Below are 20165 nucleotides of genomic sequence, written 5' to 3' on the forward strand. Positions count from 1 at the left end.
GGTGGTGGCAATTAAATGAGAAAAGCATTTAGCAGAGTCCCTGGCACGTACCAGGTACTAAAATGTACTAAGTACGGCTCTTATGCTTAATGTGTAGTTGTTTATAAATAGGTCTTATTTACGGCTGGGGATGTGTTCTTAAGCACATGATTCCAACCATGCATTTAAAAATGTAGCTTAGTGAAAACCGACTGTAGAAAATAAAGTCATATACTCAGATACTTGTATATACAGGTGAATAGAGAGACATGCTGTTTTATTAATTGTAATGACCTTAAACTTTTTTTTTTTTTTTTTGAGGTACTGGGAATGGAACCCTTCTACCTCCGGGCTACACTCCCAGACCTATTTTATTTTTTATTTGGAAACAGGGTCTCTTAAGCCAGCTGAGGCTGGCTTTGAACCTGCACGATTCTCCTGTCTCGGCCTTTCAAGTACTGGAATTACAAGCGTGTGCCACCAGGCCCAACAACCTTAAACTTTTGTGTGTGTGTGTGTATGTGTGGTGGTGGTACTGGGGTTCCTGGAAGCCCTTCTACCTACGGGCTACACTCCCAGACCTATTTTATATATTTTTTTAATTTGGAAACAGCGTCTCTTAAGCCAGCGAGGCTGGCTCCGAACCAGCGCAATCCTCCTGTCTCCGCCTCCCAAGCGCAGGGATTACAAGCGTGTGCCACCACGCCCGGCAACCTTAAACTTTTTAAGAGTAAGATGGGTTTGGTGAGCTGGGGAATTAAGAGATGGTAGTGATGAGTAAGTGGTGAATTGCCTTTTTGCAAAAACTATATAATGTTTTATACCATTCTGGTTAAAAAATAGTGACTCCAAATAAATGTGTTTATTTGTCATGGAGTACTTGGAATCTTCATCTGAAGACATTAGGAACCTATCCTCTAACATGTGAAGATATTAAGACACCCCTTGCTTCAAACACTGTACAAGTCACTGTGCTTTTCCCTTTTACATGTTTCCTAAGGGAAACAGAGGCTGGAGCACAGAGAAGACTGCCCAGAGTCAGGTTTCAAAGGGGTCTGCCTCTAGCACACACCTCCTGGCTGTGTTCTGAGGACTTGCTTCTGGTAGGAGCCTGCATACACGTCGAACATCTCTCACCTGACATGCTTGGGAACAGAAGTGTTTGGGATGTTGTATTTTCTGGATTGGGAGATATTTTGATTATACATAATGAGATATGGGAGAGGAAAGACCCACGTCTAACATTAAATTCATTTATGCTTTATGTTCACCTTAGACATTGCCTGCAGGTGATTGTACACATATTTTAGAGTTCCTGCATTTAAACTGTGACCAATCGCAGGAGGCCGGGCGTGGCATTTGGCCTCAGGTCTGTACTTAGGAGGCGTCAGATTTTGGAGCATTTCAAGTTCTGGATTTTAGGATTAGGGACGCTCAACAGACACAAGGTTCTGGCGCTTTATTCGTGAAGTAACTTACAAATGCAATGGTCTCTCTGCAGGAGGACAGCCCTCTGCCCCCCATGTGGCCACCTTTGAAGAACTGACTGGCTCCACCTGCTAGTGTAGTTCCTGCCCACCATGGGGCCCGAGGGGAGCGAGCTGAGCAGCGGAGAGATGCAGGTCGTCCTCTGGGGGAGTTTGGCAGCTGTAGCCACCTTCTTCCTCATCACCTTCCTCATCTTCCTGTGCTCCAGTTGTGACAGGTGAGAGCAGACATGTATCCACGGGAATCTCCACCTGCTCCCTGTACTCAGAAGAGTCTTTATTCTAAAAGGCCTGTTATCCACACAGTTGATAATCCCACTGCGTGGATGATCACAGGCACTCCAGCATTAAGATCAGCTTACATCTCCCTGCTGTAAAGGGTCCCAGGACATTCTTTCTTACCTGAATAAAAATCATACTGATTTCCCTGAGAAATAATGCAAGAAGCCTCTCCTATATTTTATTTTATACTTCTCAGAATGAAATTCTGGCTGTCTTTGTGAGCACATCCTTGTTGAAATTCATATTGTCTTTTTCCATCTGTGGATATTTTTAAACCAAAGTGAAATGTCCATCTTTATACCACTGTTTATAAGTTGCTGAGGCTTTTTGCTATTAAGTGGCTCTGGAAGGATGGTTTATTGTTAGAACTGTGTGAGATAGGACTTCAGCTGCTGAAGCAGAGTGGTTTCCCTAGAAGTGAAACACTTTCCATGTGAGATAATCATCAGTATCGCTTTTTTAGAATTATTCTTCTATTTCTCTGTCTCATATAAAATGCCAGTACCCACCCCACACACACAAAGAGATCTTTGCTCAGAAGTAAAGTTCTTTCTAACCAGGCGTGATTTCTCCAGCTCTTCAGGAATGAGCCCAATACATGCAGCTTTCAAGTGTAAGCCTTGCTGCTGGGGGCCAGTGTGGAGCAGCGCAGCCTGCCCTGTTCCCAACTCTTCTCAACCTCAGAAGAAACTTGATCAGTGTCAACTAAAAGTTTGATATGGCTTCCTATGCTAAAATACGGCAGGAGAGGAAAATCCAGACTCTCTGACCCCAAGTAGCCTCCTAAACCCTGCCCAGCTTGGACCCAGGCCTCCATGGCTGGGATAGGCCTGTGGGCCAGGAAGATGAAGTAGGTGCTGAAGTAGGCCTGTGGGCCAGGAAGATGAAGAAGATGAAGTAGGAAACTGGCTGCCTGGGGCCTGAGCGCCCGCCGCTGCAATCACTCACGCTTCCACTAGGTGTCACTCGTGCCCTGGCCGTAGACGGGAGCCCGGCTTCCCCACGGATGGCTTTCTTTAGACTGTCCTGGGTAAAAACACATTCTATTTTTACTCCACAGACTTTTCCATAGACTTGAAGTACAGATGACTCACCCAGAGAGCACGTACCCTTCACGACATGCCAAAATTTGTATTTTCCTTACTTTCTCTGTTCCACTGCAGCGTGTGACTGAAGACTTCTAAGTCAAGAGAGGAGAAAACTCTCTGGAATTTTCTAAAGGAAAAAAAAAAAAAAATAGTGTAACCCATTCCAGTGTTCTAGGTATAAACACGGGACCCCACCTTGGTATTTTCCTTGTGAACTTGTTTTCTATACTCGTGGAGGTAGGGAGCTCACAGGAGGTAACTGGTCCCTCCCTGGGGCTTGTCCTCCTGGGACCCCACACCTGCAAACGGAGATCAAGTGACTGTCCAGGGTTTTTGTGCGTGTGCGTCTTTGTGTTTGTTTATTTTCTATTGGCAAGATAAATATGGTTCTTAAAATGAAAGTGATTTTAAAAGTTGATAGGAGTTAGGATAGGAAAGGGTAGTGTATGTTTGCTTTAAGGGGCATATTTGGCATTAGAAGAATATTTTTATTTTTTCGTTTCAGAGAGAAGAAGCCGAAACTACACAGTGGGGACCATGAGAACTTGATGAACGTGGTGAGTAGAGGGCGTGTGTGTGTGTGTGTGTGTGTGTGTGTGTGTGTGTGTGAATCCCAGCCTTTTTTATTTTTATTTTAAGGTAGGGTCTCTCTAAGTTGCCCTCGCTGGCCTAAAATTTGCAATCCTCCTGCCTCAACCTCCCAAACAGGATATGCAGGCATATGGCACCCCTATGCCATCTGCACCCAGCCAAGTTTTCCCTTTGTATAAAGACACCATACTTATTGAACTAAGTCCCACTACACCCTAGTGTCTGTCACCTTGTCTTAACTAGTGTCATCGGCAATGACCCCATTTTCAAATAGGACTGCATTTTGAGGTACTAGGGGTTAGGACTTTGGCATTAATTTGTTGGAGGCACAGTTCAATCTATGGCAGCTAGTCCTTAAGCTCAGCAAGGCCCAGGCCCTTCAAACGCTAGGTATAGCCTGGCCTTGCATTGTCCCAGGCCTCAGCATCTTATAGGTTCTGATGGGCCCTGAGAGTCTCAGGCACCCATCCTGGTGAGACTGCGCTGGTCGCACCATGTCCTTTGACTCAGGACCATGCTCTTAAATGGCTGAGCAGCCCCAGCATCTGGGGACAGGTCCACCCTCAAGTTCAAAAGGCTGAGCTTTGAGTCTGGCCTAAGCCCTGGAATGATGCTAAAACAAAAGATGCTTCCTGTCTGGGACATCATTTCTCAAGGTCAGGCCAAAAACGAGGTGGGAGAAGAAGGTACAAAGAAAGACAATACAAATACTTAACGCGAGATCCAGTGTCAACTCTAGGCGTCTGCAGCCCAGGCTGCCTGGCCTCCCAGCGTCACTGTTCTGCCCCAGGGTCTGTTGCTGTGGAAGGGGGTGGGTGTCAGAGTGAAAGGTGGAAGGATGGACCCACTGTTGCTTCCCCCCACACTCACCCCCGGCCCTGTCTTTCCTCAGCACCCTCCTCAGAGCCAGGTGGGTGAGGGGGCTGGGGGCCGGGTTTCTGTCTCCTCCCTCGCCTCTTTTAGGACAGGGGTCTCGAGCGTGGTAGTGCCAAGACCCTCTGGGAGCTGATGAGGTGAATGGGGGTGGGACAAGCCCTCCAGGTGATTCTGACATACACTCAGGTGTAAAGAGCTGCCGTTCTAGACCCTGGTCCCTGCTGTCCTGCGCACGGTCAGCTGCTCCCCTGGGTGAAAGGGAAAGAGTATGGTAGGTAGATAAAAGGAAGGAGTGGGCTTTCTTTGCAAATTTTTCCTGGATGATGCCCACAGCCTCCCTGTGTGACTGCACATGTCACACACAGGGGCCACACACTGACCCTGGCTGCCCATGCACCTGTGCCCACCCCACCCTAAGAGCTCAGTGCCTAGATCATGTACAACTTGCAGATTCCCTGTGCCGTAGAAGCTAAGACTGGAAATAGAGCCTGGATTGTAGAAACTCCCCTGTGATCATTCCACTATTGTGGTCTGCTCAGCAGCCATCCTCTCCTACTTACTCCAGCTCCATCAGGACAGTGTTTCTGAGATATTAGCACCTACTCCAAGTTCCTGGAAGCCTGGCAGAGTGACTTTCATAGGGCAGCAGATATAAGGAGCACTTGAAACAGTGAACTCCCAAGAAATCCAGGCACCACCACACAGCATGGGCTATTCGCTGTCTGTTATTATTTGATTCCCAAAGAAGAGTCAGATACTTCATGAGACCAACTAGCCAAGGGTCCTGTGCAGTTTACCTCGGAATTTTCCATGCAGAATCTGGAGCCTGGGGTTACTTCTTGGGTCTCACAGGCCATAAAAATGGAAATGATGAGGGGCTAATCGTACAGTGACTCGGGCTGCCATCTGGGACCAGTTGGGTATTTAAGGAAATGCATAAGAACCCACTTGTTTCTGCCCAGCCTTAGCAATAGATCATACTGGTATTTTTCAGGTTCTAGCCCAGAAGAAAACAGTCAATGCCAGCCAGAGGCAGTGGTACACAATTGTAATTCTAGTACTCGGAAAGCTAAGACAAGAGGATCACAGATTCGGGCCCAGCCTGGGAAACCCAGTGGGACCCTGATTCAAAACAGTAAATAAAATAATAACTTGGGGTGCAGCTCAGTAGAATGCCCCTAGTTCAGTCCCCAGTACAAAAAAAAAAGCAGTCAATGCTACTCCTCCCTCCAAGTGTTTGTATTTGTTTATGAGAATATAAGAGGTTTACAAAGGTATTTTTAGCACACGATTGTTTTTTGTGAACCTGGAAGCCAGAGACTTGGCTGGCTCTGAAATAATTTCAGAAATCGATGGCATTAAGAGATCTTGTGTGCAAATAAGAATATGTATCACTTTGAAGTTCTTGATGATCTCAAACTACAATGTACCAATAAAAATTTAAGATAATTTAAAAAGAAATCAATGGTGTTGTTATCTTAAATATAAACAGATGTAAGTCTCTTCCTATTAGAGGGCAGAGGGTGGTGCTTTGCTGTGTTTCTGTGGCATGTCTCACCTGTAAGAGCAGCATTTGACAGCAACCGTGTTGTGAGGACGAGGCTGCTCCCTGCTGCGGTCAGTTCTGACCAACACCAGGACTTCTGGTCCCCTCTCTGCCTTGAACTAAAAGGACTCATATGCCACAACCTACCTGTAACCCATTTATAGATCACCAGATGAGAGGCTCTGCCAGTGACCTCGGGGGATTTCCAGCATCTTGGAAGATTCTGGAAACATACTGTCCAACCGAACCTTCCAGAGTGATGGAAGTGTTCTGTGTTAGTATTGTCTAGTATAATCCACTCTAAGTGCTTGAATATGAATAGTTAATTGAGAAGCTCAATGATTTGATGATTTGATTTAAATCTAAGTAGATTGTAGGTTTTGCTTTTGCTATACTTTTTAGAAAAAGCTACAAATGCCCTCCTCAGCTGCCCACTCTGGTCTCTTAGCAATGTGGCTTTGCTTGTTTGTTTGTTTTGCAGCCTTCAGACAAGGAGATGTTCAGCCATTCGGTGACTAGCCTGGCAACGGATGCTCTGGCCAGCAGTGAACAGAATGGGGTCCTCACCAATGGAGACAGTAAGTTCTACAGAAATACCAGCTATCCGCGCAGGCATTCTCACCTGGGAAAGTACATAGGTTTTGAAAAATGTAGTTCAGAAACCAGGAAATGTGTTCTTACTCTAAGTATTACTACCAGTTTTAGTATACAGTCTCAATTGGAAGAATAGTACCTAATATCTATTAATATGCTTCTCTGTGCCAGGTGTATGGGTACTAACTCATCTACCCTAACCCTGAAAAAGTACTCCTAAAAAAAGTACCATTGTTGGCCGGGCGTGGTGGCACATGCTTGTAATCCCTGGGTTTGGGAGGCAGAGACAGGAGGATCGTGCAGGTTCGAAGCCAGCCTCGCGCGCTGGCTTAGGAGACCCTGTTTCCAAATAAAAATGTAAAAATAGGTCTGGGAGTGTAGCCCGGAGATAGAAGGGCTTCCAGGAACCCCAGTACCACCAAAAAAAAAAAAAAAAAAAAGTACCATTGTGCCGGGTGTGGTGGCGCACACTTGTAAACCCCGCGCTTGGGAGGCAGAGACAGGAGAATTGCGCAGGTTCGAAGCCACCTGTACTGGCTTAAGAGACCCTGTTTCCAAATTTTAAAAAGTATAAAAATAAGTCTGGGAGTGTAGCCCGGAGGTAGAAGGGTTTCCAGAAACCCCAGTACCACCAAAATAAAAAATAAAAAAAAAAGGAGCATTGTTAGCCAGGCATGGTGGCGCATGCTTGTAATCCCTGCATTTGGGAGCCTGAGATTGGAGGATCGCGGTTCGCAGAGTGAGGCCTTCCGCAACTTAGTGAGACCCTGTTTCAAAATAAAGAATAAAAAACAGGGCAGGGGGATGTTGCTCGAAGGTAGAATGCCCCTGGGTTCCATCCCCAGACCCGCAAAAAAAAGTACCATTGTTATTATCCTGTAAAATAGGCAGTGTTACTACTCACAATTTAAAGGTGAGGGACCTGTATGCAGGGCTGCTGTAACAATGACAGACTTGGTACCTTAAAACAACGCAGGTCTGATGGGGCTGGACCACAGCTCTTCAGCGGCCACCTGCACTCTTTCATTCAAGGCTTCTCCCTTCATCTTCACTCCTCTCTCTGGCTCTCCAGCCTCACTCCTTCACTTACAGGACACTTGTGATTTTGCTTGACCCACCTGGGTAATCCAGGACTCTCCCCATCACCAGGTCAATTGATCATCCACCCTCTTTGGGTCTTACTTCCCCCTTGTGATAGAACCTAACATAATCACAGTTTCCAGGGCTTAGGATGTGGGAATCCTTGGGGACCATTCTTTCTGTCACAGAGAGGTTAATAATTTGTCTAAAATGTTACAGCCTTTGAACTGAGGATCTGCAATTTGAACCAGATACTTGGACTCATGGGCGCACACTCAAGACCACTCTGCATAATATCTGTTTCATGCGCTATATACTTTTGCTGGCAGACATAGCAACTACATTTACTGCAGACTTTACCAAGCACTTTTGCCTGTGGTAGGAGGTCGTCACCTTACCCTCTGTACTGCTAAAGAAACTGACAGGTGGTCAACACCTGTGTCCTCAAACTCCGGCGCCCATCCTCTGTCCTCCATGACACAGATCACCAGGGCCAGAGGGCTGAAGGTCACCCTTCCAGGGTGAGTGTAGGACACAGGGGAGTGTCATTAAGTTCAATTCAAGAGGTCCATTTTCATTTCCCATATATCCCTTAAGGACACTATTTCTAATCCTCCCAAAGTGATGCACCATAATGTAGGAACTTGCTCGCTCCCCCATCAGGACCATCAGGGCATGACTCCATTTCATTGGCAGGTGTATCTCCACCTTCTTGAACCACCCCTGGCATGCAGCAGGCACTCAAACGACATTAGATAAAGGGATGACTTTTGCATCCCAAGAATTATATATCTGGATTTCCTAATTTGAGGTAGGGATATGGGGGGTGGGATGAGGTGAAAGAAAGACCCTTAGGGAGGCACAGAGTGTCCAGACTCTTATTGGTATTGGCTTAAGGGTACATTTCCCCCCATCATTTTCATTATGTCTGTGAAATGAAAGTGACCACGGCCACCAACCATTCCCTCCAACAGGCAGGAGCCAGGAAGAGTGACCTCCACACACACACACATCCTTTCCTGGTGTCCAACTTCAAACAGTCAGGCCTCACTGATTGTTCTTTCATCCTCTGGTCACAGGAGACACCCTGCCTACACAAGTCTCAATGGGAATATGACAATAAGTAATGAAAGTAACTGTGAGCCAGATTTTGTCAAATAATGTCATGTCCGTATATGAAATTATTATCATCAATCTCACTAACATGTTTGGAGGGGAGGTAAAAGGAAAGTATGTGTGTGTGATGTGTATGTGTGATGCGTGCTGTGTATATTTTACATCAGTTTGAATTTCACTACGGTGTATGATTATAAGACACCAATAAAAGTATAAAAATTAAAGAAAAATTGGATAGCCGTACTTACCCAAAAATTATAGACAAGATAATTTATTAAATACTGTACTAGGAAAGATATAATGGATGGCTTCTGTTTAAGCTGTGATAAATAAGAATATAAATTGATATCATAACATCCAGTTTGCAGCTGAGCATCAAATAAAAAGCAACTTGATTTAACCTAACACCGCATTATCCGATTCACTGATCACTGTAATGGCTATTTAAGGAGTTGTGTTTCTCCACTTTCAATACTTTGCTCTTTCAGTTCTCTCGGAAGACAGTACGCTGACCTGCATGCAGCATTATGAGGAAGTGCAGACTTCAGCTTCGGATCTGCTGGACTCCCAGGATAGCTCCGGAAAGCCAAAGTGTCATCAGAGTCGGGAGCTGCCCAGGATCCCACCCGAGAGTGCGGTGGACACTGTGCTCACTTCCCGGAGTGTGGATGGGGACCAGGGGCCGGCCATGGAAGGGCCTTACGAGGTGCTCAAGGACAGCTCCTCCCAGGAGAACATGGTGGAAGACTGCTTATATGAAACTGTGAAGGAAGTGAAGGAGGTAACGGCAGCCACGCACCTGGACAGGGGCCATGGTGGCAAGTCCAAGTCCACCTCCACCTTGAAGGAGCTCCCGGGACCCCACACTGACAGCAAAGCAGAGTTTGCCGAATATGCCTCCGTGGACAGAAACAAAAAGTGTCGCCAAAGTGTGTATGCAGAGAGTGTTCTTGGAAATTCTTGTGACCCAGAAGAGGAGGCCCCCCCACCTGTTCCCGTTAAGCTTCTCGATGAGAATGAAAACCTTCAGGAGAAAGAGGGAGAAGAACGAGCCACAGAGGGGACCCAGGAAACCAACAAGGTGGGCTTGGCACTGTCGTTTCCTGGGCTTTTGTCTGGAGTAGGACTCTAGCTGGTCCTAGGGCTGTCACTCGCAGGTTGCCCTGGGATAGATACACAAGCACTTGCAAGTTCCTTGAATGATGACAGCTGTTTTCGTATAAACTGTGTTTGGCTTTTCTCCTCCAAGTAATAAAATACTGAAAGCTCATGTTTATAAAATATTTCTCTCTCAGCACCTTCCTTGGATATTTTCCAAATTTTACATCATGTCTAATTAGGGCCAAGTATTATTTCCTTCATCTCGAAGACCGAGAATTAAATAGAGAGGCTAGGATGGATCCTCACCACTTATTTTTACCCCTCCTGCGGGTTGCTGCTTCAGGCAGCATGGCAACCTTGACTATTCTGGGATCCCAGAAATCAAGGTATAGTGACAGGTACAGAGGGAGCCAGCTCACAGGTACGAGGGTTTTATCTGATTGGATATACATTCATATAAATAAGAAGATCTATTTTGTGACAGTTTGTATGCATTACCTACAGCTCCAAAGTTTAGACACCCCCAAGGCTCTAAAGCGCATTAGCCATCCACCACCTGCTCTGTGTGTCTGAGACACAATGAGTTTCACGTCGCCTCTTGTCAAAATTCCCTGAGATTTAACTAGGCCAGCCCACTTTAGTCAACTAATGTCTAATTTCTATTCTCCATACAGGAAAAAAAGGGACAAAGTTCTGCTACTTGGGTTTTGATGGGAAAGACAAATAGGGCCCTGTCAATGAAGTGCAGCCTTAGAACACTTCTGGTGTCCATGGTCAGAAGCTGGACCCTGGCTGTGATGAGTTGAATGGCCAGTCTGATCAATAGATAAGACACGGTGGGGGCTGGGATCAGGCAGAGACAGCAGAGGTGACGGGAGCAGCTGAGCTACAGCCAAGAGATTTGCTGATGGGTCACAAGTGTAGTGAGAGGAGGAAGGGACAGCGAGAGTCCAAGGTTGGTTCTGAGCCACTAGACAGATAAAAATCCCCATGAGCTGAGTGGAGGGGACCTCGGCTGAGCAGGTTTAGGGGTGGTGGGGGGGCATCTAGTGTTGGGTATGTTTCAGCTAGGGTATGGATCACTCCTGAAGGAAGCACATCACATAGCAGCCATGTAGATGAATTGGCTCCAGAGGAAAAGCCAGGACTGAATTTGCAGGTGTGAGGGGTGTCCACAGAAATGTGGTTCTTACAGTCATGGAGTAGGAAGAGCTCACAGACTGGGTGAGTGGGAGAGTGTAAACAGGAGAACAGAGACCTGGGAAGGTGCAACTAAAGGGGCGAAAGTAGAACAAGACCACAGGGTGCTAGAAGCCCATGGAGAAGGTGTCCAGAGAGACAAGTGACCACAGTGGCACAAGCAGCAAAGGATCCGGAGGAGGAGTGGCCTTGGTGATGCAGCAGCCCTTGGGGACCAAGCCCTCAGAATGTTCTCCCAGAATGCTGAAGGCAGAAACTTGGCTAAAATGAGAGAAAGGAGGAGAGAGAGAGGGGGACAGAGGGAGAAAGAAAAGAAGAAAAAAGTTCTGAGTGACTCTCTTATCAACTCTTTTGGGGGATGGGGTGGTACTGAGAATTGAATCCAGAGGTGTTCTTCTCTGAGCTACACTCCCAGCCCTATTTTATTTCTTATTTTAAAACAGAATCTCAGCCGGGCGTGGTGGTGCACGCATGTAATCCCCACGCTTGGGAGGTGGAGATAGGAAAATCGCGCAGGTTCGAAGCCAGCCACGCTGGCTTAAGAGACCCTGTTTCGAAATGGATGGAACTGGAGGACATTATGCTAAGTGAGATTAGTCAGGCACAAAAAATAAGAAATCAGATGCTTTCCCTAATATGTGAGAGTTAGGGAGAAAAGAGGAGCAAACAAGACAACCTAAAGGAGGAGAAAGGAGGGGGGAAGAGGAAAATCTCTAAAGCACACAATGTACTTAAACATATCGAAGTCGATCACTAAGCCAAGCAAGGGAGGGAGGGATGGGGAGGGAATGGGGTGGGATTTGGGTAGGGGTTAAATCAGCGATGAGTACATGTTTGTACACACAAGATTTTTACCCCAATAAGTTGTATGAATATAATGCACCAATAAAAAATTTTTAAAAATAAATAAATAAAAACAAACAAACAAAAAAAGAGAGACCCTGTTTCCAAATAAAAGTATAAAATAGATCTGGGAGTGTAGCCCAGAGGTAGAAGGGTTTCCAGGAACCCCAGTACCACCAAAAAAAAAAAAAACCCAGAATCTGAGCCGGGTGTGGTGGCACACACAAGAGGTCCCCGTGCTTGAAAGTCTGAGACAGGAGGATCGCACAGGTTCGAAGCCACCCTCAGCTACTTAGTGAGGCCCTCAGCAACTTAGTGAGACCCTGTTTCCAAATAAAATATAAAATAGGTCTGGTAGTATACCCCGGAGGTAGAAAGCCTCTTGGTTCCACCCCCAGTACCACCAAAAAATATATTTAAAAATTAAAAAATAAATAAAACAGAATCTCACTAAATCGCAGAGGGCCTCTCTGAGTTACTGAGGCTGGCCATGAACCTGCAATCCTCCTGTCTCAACCTCTTGAGTACTGGGATCACAAGTATGTGCCACCACGCCCAGCTATATAGGTCTTTTAAGAGATTGTCTGTAAAGAAGTGAAGCCAAAATTTAAAATGGAGCTGGAAGAAGGTCAGGCTTGGTTTTTGTTAGTTTTTAAAATGAGTGAAGTCGCAGAATGTTTGCGTACAGATGGGGATCACCCCATAGAGAGGGAAAAGCTGAGGAGGGGGGGAAAAATGGAAGACTTTCTGGAGCTCTGTTCATGCACAGTGTGAAGGGACAGGGCCCAGAGTAGAAGAACAGTGTGGAGGGTTCATCTGGGTTGACAAGTCGGGGGAGGGAAAACGGATGGGTGCAGGAGCTGGTGGGAAGGATAAGAGAACATTCATAGAAATTTCTTTGCTTCCTTCACTTTTCTCAATTAATTGGGAAGCAAAGTCATAGGTCACCATGGGGCTGGGTGAGGAGGCATTAGAGGTCAGGGGGGAGAAGAGAAGATGCAGTGCAGATGGCTGGGAGAGCAGGGAGTGGATGTCCTACGGGGGAGTCCCATGATAGGCAATGGAGGGCTCCCTCTTTCAAGGGTAGAGTTCTCCAGGGACCAAGGAGGGAGGGTGATTATGATGGTAGACAGTGGAGTTGAAACTTAGTACAGCAGGAAGGAAGGACATCCACAAGGGACACAGAAGCCAGGCATGGTGGCACACACCTGTAATCCCAGTACTTGGGAGGCTGAGATAGGAGAATCTCAGGCTTGAGGAAAGCCTTGGCAATTAAGTAAGACTCTGTTTCAAAATAAAAAGTAAAAGGGTTGGGGATATAGCCTAGAGGTAGAATGCCTCTGGGTTCAGTCCCCAGGATAAAAACAAAGGGGGAGGGACATGGAAAAGATGTTTGGATCACAGTAGTGTTGAAGGATTGTGAGAACTGGGTTATAGAAAGAACTTGAACAGTGTATGTTGGTCTGGAAGGACTTGCCAGGAGCTGGGATGGTGGTGGGGCTGTGAATTGGGGTCAGCAAAAGTCTGGGTACAGCTAGTAGAGCAAGTCAGATGGAACACAGATGAGTGCAAGGAAAGAATGTCAAGGAACTAGAGGGCAGGGTCTGGGAGGAGACACATTTGTTGAAACCACCAAGAATTAAGACAGGAAATGTGTTAAACAATTAGCAAACCAGGAACCAAAATTATTGAGAAATCAGGCAAGAAGAAAGCCACAAGATGAGAGTTTATTTCCACTAGCTTTGAAAAGTTTCCAAATGACTTCAGGATATTCCTGATGTCATCTGCAAATAATAGAAATACAAACCCGGGTTATTAAAAAGAGCCTTTGTTTTATCATCCTTCATTATCAGTCCTTCAGTGACAATTGTGACTTGAAACAGTAATCTAAATAGTTGTTTTGGCTTATTTGTACCTATAGATTTAAATATCAAGTTAGAAGAAATTTTATTTGTAGTACTACTAGGTATCCAAGAATAGCACACAATAATAGATGATATAAGTTTTTATTTCTCAGATGCTACCCATAACTCCCTTGTGATTCCATAGAAATCATTTGTAGCCGGGCGTGGTGGCGCACGCTTGTAATCCCCGCGCTTGGGAGGCGGAGACAGGAGGATCACGCAGGTTCGAAGCCAGCCGTGCTGGCGTAAGAGACCCTGTTTCAAAAATATAAAAATAGGTCTGGGAGTGTAGCCCGGAGGAAGAAGGGCTTCCAGGAACCCCAGTACCACCAAAAAAAAAAAAAAATCATTTGTAACCTTTTAATGGATAAAAACATGGAAAGATGTATAAAGGGAGATTGGAATTTGGGCCTCAAATACTTCCCTTTGTTTTTGTTTGACAGAGATACAGCTCGTTGTCATACAAGTCTCGGGAAGAAGACCCGACTCTCACGGAAGAAGAGGTAAGCTTGGCTTCGCTCCTGTAATAAAGTACAGAACTTCTCCCCTTGAGCAAATATACTGTAATGTTCCTCTTTATTGGGAAGAGCTGAAATAAAGCCTGAATTTGGATGTCAAGGTTTGGAACGTCGGCTTTGGGTGAGGGGAGGGCGACGGGCCGGTGTGAGGCCAAGAAGGATGACAGGTAAACAGGGCAGCTCAGCGAGAGGAACAACAGAGGGGAGAGAATGAGAGCCACATGAGAGAGATTTCAGCACAGAAGCTTTAGTCACCAGCTTGGAAAACCACATTAAGAGAAAATCAGCAGTTGGCTGGAAAATTTAGGCAACTGACACAGGTGGTGGAGGTGGGGGATTTGATGCCACCTGTGAGACAGGGAGAAGGTCTCAGTGAAAAATTTGGGATACAGCGAGCAGGTAACTTCAGAAAGAACAGTTCAAAGCTGGAACTAGGCCAGGCTTAGCAGCCAATAAGAACAAGCTGTGTATTATTACCAAGCACTAAAATGTGCTAATTAGACATTTAGTGAAGTCTTATGATTGCTAAGGCCAATATATGTCAAGCTAGGATCAGAGAGCTAAACATCTTAGTTGATCTAACTGCCTGTAACTTCTAAATGGACTCTCAGCCTGGTAAACTTTGTGCGTGTACAAGACCAAAGTACATATGCGGGTACCTCACCTCCTGTGTAGGACTCTGAGCCAGGTGTTAGAATATGGAGATGGACTTCCATGTTGAAAGTTCAAGGAGCGGTGCTTCCTTGGGTGATACTACCTAACCCCCTGCATGTTCCCTTCCCCAGGGGAAGGATCAACGGTCTGTTTCCTGGGTGCACAGGCCAAAAGCTGGAGTCATCTTTGATACCTCCTTTCAATCATTGTCCCAGAGGCATTCAGCTGCCAAGTTCCTTCAAGTGTATCCCCAAACTGTTCCACAGACACACCTAAAACTCTGCTGGGGCCCCCTCATGAGACCACAGTGGGCTCCTTCTGCCAGGTCCCTTGGTAGCTCCCAAGACTCCCTCCAGTCTGTAGCCAGAGTAGCTCCATTTGGAACAAGAATGCAAAAAGTAAAAAATAAAATAATTAAAAAAACTAATCCCTTAAAATGAATCCATTCTATGTAAAAAAAATTTCTACATCTCATATTTGTAGTTTGTGAAAATAGCACAAGTTATACTGATGAATTTTTAACATAAAGAACTGCGATTCACAAACATTCATTTTAGTAAGATTTTTAAGTAATATAGAAATCATTTCTTTTAGTATGCTGAGAGTGTTAGAGAGCCCAGACTGAAACCAAAGACTGCATGTAAATTCCTATTGTCCCAATTTAAAAGAGTAATGAGGAGAAGGTTGATTATGAAAAGATGAGAAATGGGAAAAAGGAAAAGAATAATTTTTGAGACGGTAAAATCAATTTACTGAATGATTAATAATGATGAAAGGTTTTAAAGAGAAAAATTGAAAAGCTAAATAGCAAGGAGGCTTGATGAGAAACCTATATACAAACCAGAAACAATAGTTCTAGAAGACAAGTATTCGAAGAGAATACCAGGAGGCTGGAGAAGCTTTTATGAAAATTGGACTGTCCAGTGACACCCTCCAGGCACTGGACTCCTTCCCAGTGAGAATATGAAGATGCAGGTTAATGGAAAAGCCTGTCATTTTAAAAGTACAAAGGCCAACAAGACCCAAGAGTTCTTACAAAGAGAGAAAGGTATGTATGGCCGAGACCTGGAGGGGAAACGTTGAGGAGGAAAACGACTGTGTCAGCGAGGGGCCACCTGTTGTCATTGCCTCCCAGGTAAAGGTGTGCTGGTCCTCCTCAATGGTACCCCAGAGGGGAAGGGCACACTGGTGTGCTGACTCCCTTGTCGCCGTATTCTGTTTAATCTGTCCACGCTTTGGACTTTGGGGCCACCTTTTACATAATAAATTTCCCTATGTATGTACCTGGCTATAAAGAACAGTGGATTTCTTTTATTCTTTCTAAACTCAAAGAAATTAGAATTCTTCTATTTTGTTTTTTGGGGGGTTATTTATTTACTTGTACTGGGGATTGAACCTGGGGCATTATATCTCTAAATATATCCAGCCTGTTTTATTATTTATTTTAGAAACAGGATCTCACTAAGTCATTGAGCATCTTGCTAAGTTGCCAAAGCTGTTCTCAAGCCTGCAATCCTCCTCTCTCAGACTCCCATTTACTGGGATTACAGGTATGCTCCACCACACCTGGCTGGCATTATTTATTTTGAGATAAATGTTTCCATTAAAAAATAAGGTTTAGGGCTAGGGGTCTAGCTCAGTGGTAGAGCACTTGCCTAGCATGTGCAAAGCCCTAGGTTCCATCCCCAGCACAGCAGGAAAAATAGAGGGGGAAAAAAAGAAAACCTCTAAGATGAGAATGTGGATTTAATATTCATTAAAACAGATCAATGTGGTAAGAGTTTTCCAAAGATTATTTTTCTGTCAGGGCCTCACAAAACTGCGCCACCAGCCTGTAGTGAAAAGTCCTTATGCAGTGGCCAGTTATCACTCAGCAGGCCTCTCTTCAGAAGCATCCAGGGCCAGCTGGAAACTTCGTCCACACTCTGTGAGATATGGGAAGGCAGGAAGATGTCCCTCGGCACTCGGCACTCGGGAAGCCAGACATCTGTCAGGAAACACGTTTGCTTATTTCCTGGGTGTTTGAATGAATTAATCCCTGTGATAAAAAGTAAATACAGGTAATGAAAAATGCTTTACTCTTCTCCAACCATAATTTCTAACAATAACATAATGTTCTCCAAATATCTCTTAATCAGTACATCTAACTTGTCATTACCAAAGAATTAAGTCCCTCTCAGCATTACAGGTAACATAGCAAAATACAAGTGTGCTTGGAAAAGGGCCCATTTATTCCATGAAAAGGAGTATTCCATGAGTGGTCTTCCATTTTCATCCTTGAGTTGGCTGATTGCAGTTGAAAATGAATTTTCCCACTGAAGAAGTCTGAGCCCACTCTGTCTATGCCTATTCAACAAGTACATGCAACCACATCAGCATTAATGGAGCCCGGCACCTTTACAGGTGTGCGTGCACTGCCAGCCGGGGCCAGCAGCCCCTCTTCAGACCATTGGAAGCAGGAGCATGGAAGTCTGATTCAGTGGCTCTCATGCTTGAGTGGGCTTCAGGCTGCTGGGCCCCACCTTAGAGTTTCTGGGGAGGGGCCTAAGAATTTGCTCTCCTGATAAATTTCAGCATGCTTCCACTGCTGCTGGTAGAAAGCTCACGTTTGAAGAATTGCTGGTCTAAAACATGCCTCCTCTCCTTTTTGGTGAAGCAGATCAGTCTTCTCAGATGAAATATCATCCTAATATGGAAATCAAAGCTTGACATATGGCTAGGTCCTGGGGATCCCTGCTCTCACCCCGATCTTCTGTGCTCTGTCCCTCTACTGTCCCACAGAATTCAGCGTTCAGGAATTAAGAGGATGTGACTGATGACTTATAAAGTTGAAGATAATGTCCATCAGTATTTCCTAGTAATGTACTCCAGAATTAGCATAGATAATGGAAACAGATTTTTTTTTTTTTTTTTGCGGGTCTGGGGATGGAACCCAGAGACACTCGACCTCTGAGCAACAACACCCCCTGCCCAATTTTTTATTCTTTATTTTGAAACAGGGTCTCACTGAGTTGCAGAGGGCCTCACTTAGTAGCTGAGACTGTCTGCGAATTGCGATCCTCCGGGCTCAGCCTCCCAATTACTGGGATTACAAGCGTGCGCCACCACGCAGGACTCGAAAACAAATTTTAAAGGACACACACACACACACACACACACACACACCAATGAGTGCTAAGTGAGCAGCTTGTCACCAGAGAGGGGAGGAGGAAGCCACAGTTTTAAGCAAATTTATTCAGTTTTGTCTTTGTTTCCTAGATCTCAGCCATGTACTCATCAGTGAATAAACCTGGACAGTCTGTGCATAAACCAGGGCAGTCGCTTAAAGCACCAGAATCCACCTACACATCCATCCAAGGGGCCCCTCAGAGGTCGCCCTCTTCCTGCAACGACCTCTATGCCACCGTGAAAGACTTTGAGAAAGTTCCAAGCAGCGCCAGCACACTTCCACCAGCACGGAGGCCCAGCCAGGAGCCAGAGCCCGACTACGAAGCAATACAGACTCTAAACAGAGAGGATGAGAAGGGTCCCCTGGAGACCAACGGCCACCCTGGCCTCCTCCCCAAGGAAAATGACTATGAGAGCATCGGGGACTTACAGCAGTGCAGAGACATCACCCGGCTCTAGTGACCCAGAAGACCACGCCAGCGGGGAGCAGTTATGTGGAAGATAGGAAGGGACATCAGCCTCCGCTTTAGTGAACCGAGGACCATTGCAGATGCTGGGACTATCTTCCCAGTTCCTGAAAGAAAGAGGTAGGGACCTGGCTGCCCTCTAGTATGCACTTGCCTGCCCAGGGGGGAAAGGCACATCCCAGCACATGCGCAAAACTCCCTCAGGTACCCTCACCCTCTGCGGAAGATCCCAGCGATCAGGGCTTTCATCCCCCAAGAGAGAGAGGCTAAGCTGGAAGGAAGAGCTCAGCAAGGACTACAGCTGCACCTGCCTGAAATACTGCCATTTGGAAGAGCCAGGTTTTTCTTCCCATCTTCCCTTTTCTCTGTATGCTCCCAACTTTAAAATATATGGCATTTGCCCCCTCCCCAGTTCATTCCTAGAAAATTTTCCCACACGGCTTGGCAATGGCTTTCAACATAAGCAAGTTAAGATGCTGAGAAAGTGTGCTGCTGGTTCCTGCCCAGCTCACTCGTCCTCTTCCCAGAGATGCTGCCATGGCTCCTCGGAATCAGGACGGCAGGTGAATAGGTTTGAGTCTCTTCGGTCTTTGTTCCTTCTTATCTGGACACTGCATGTCAGCAGCTTTTCCCCAAAGTACTTGAAGTTAATTTTAGATGCTCTGTTTTATTTTTCTAGTTGAAGCCTTTTCTCCCCCAGTGACCGGAAACTCATCAGAGTCTTTTCAGTATTTTTTGGTGAATATTGTGGTACGTCTTCTATACTTGTTTCAGCCCAGAGCTCATTCCTCAAAACAGAGCGCCTTAATCTTTATGTTGGGACACAGACCACATGTGGACGACAGCCCTGGCATCTGTCCCAGAAGGGCTGTGAACATGAATGTGTATTTCTGATGATCTCTGCTGTCCATGCCAACAATGTAGATTTTTATAAGTTATCTGCAACCCTAAGGTAATCTATCTGAGATTAAAATGTAAACACTTATTTTTATTATATAAATTTATAAGATGTTTTATGTTTAATGCCTAATTTCTAGAAAGTGCCAGAAAAAATGTATATTAACTATTTTGATTTTATGTACAATGATTTATACTCTCATTTTGAAGATACCGTAAAGCACATAAGCTAGATAATTACAAGTCATTATTATTCCTTTTTTCTAACCAGTGTTTAAAATATTGAAGGTATTTAAAGACTCAGATTTTTAAATGGTACTTGGAGCTATTGTTCCAAATCACTTAAACCACTGGGAAATAAATACAATCACATAAATAATCATCTTCAGTGGTTATGATAGACAACATTGAAATATTTAAAATAATAGAAAGGGAAGAACAAAATATGAAAATGGATTATGAATTCCCTAAAAGTGTCATGCTTTCTTTGAATTTTTAATGACTTTTTAAAAGATAACAGTGAGGAATTCTACAGGCCAGTGTCTGTCAATGCAAATTGCCTATTGGAATTCTTTTCCAATCAGTGACTGAAGTAGCTCAGATTAAGAGATCTGCCTGGTTTGAATTTAATGATTTCTTTAGGTCATTTAAGGCCAACATTGGAAAACTTGTACACTTTTCATATTAAAAAGAGCCTGGTTGAAGAGCCATCAAGTTTGGGTTACAGAAAGGGAGTTTTTTTCTACACTGATAAAGGAAAAAAGTGAGGTTATA

At 45.0% G+C, this 20165-nt stretch overlaps 1 protein-coding gene across 1 annotated transcript; it reads left to right on the plus strand.

Moving 5' to 3' along the window:
• Window positions 1–1503: 1503 nt before the first annotated feature.
• Window positions 1504–18486, plus strand: PAG1 (phosphoprotein membrane anchor with glycosphingolipid microdomains 1; the record flags this gene model as incomplete). Its single annotated transcript, XM_080694923.1, has 6 exons — window positions 1504–1684; window positions 3342–3393; window positions 6331–6427; window positions 9128–9720; window positions 14131–14190; window positions 18118–18486. The coding sequence occupies exons 1-6, from the start codon at window positions 1560–1562 to the stop codon at window positions 18484–18486; spliced, it is 1296 nt and encodes a 431-aa protein (XP_080551049.1). The 5' UTR covers window positions 1504–1559.
• Between the last annotated feature and the right edge of the window lie 1679 nt (window positions 18487–20165).

The sequence above is a fragment of the Muscardinus avellanarius genome (assembly GCF_963383645.1).
Source record: "Muscardinus avellanarius genome assembly, chromosome: 4".
NCBI classification, from domain to species: Eukaryota; Metazoa; Chordata; class Mammalia; order Rodentia; family Gliridae; genus Muscardinus; species Muscardinus avellanarius.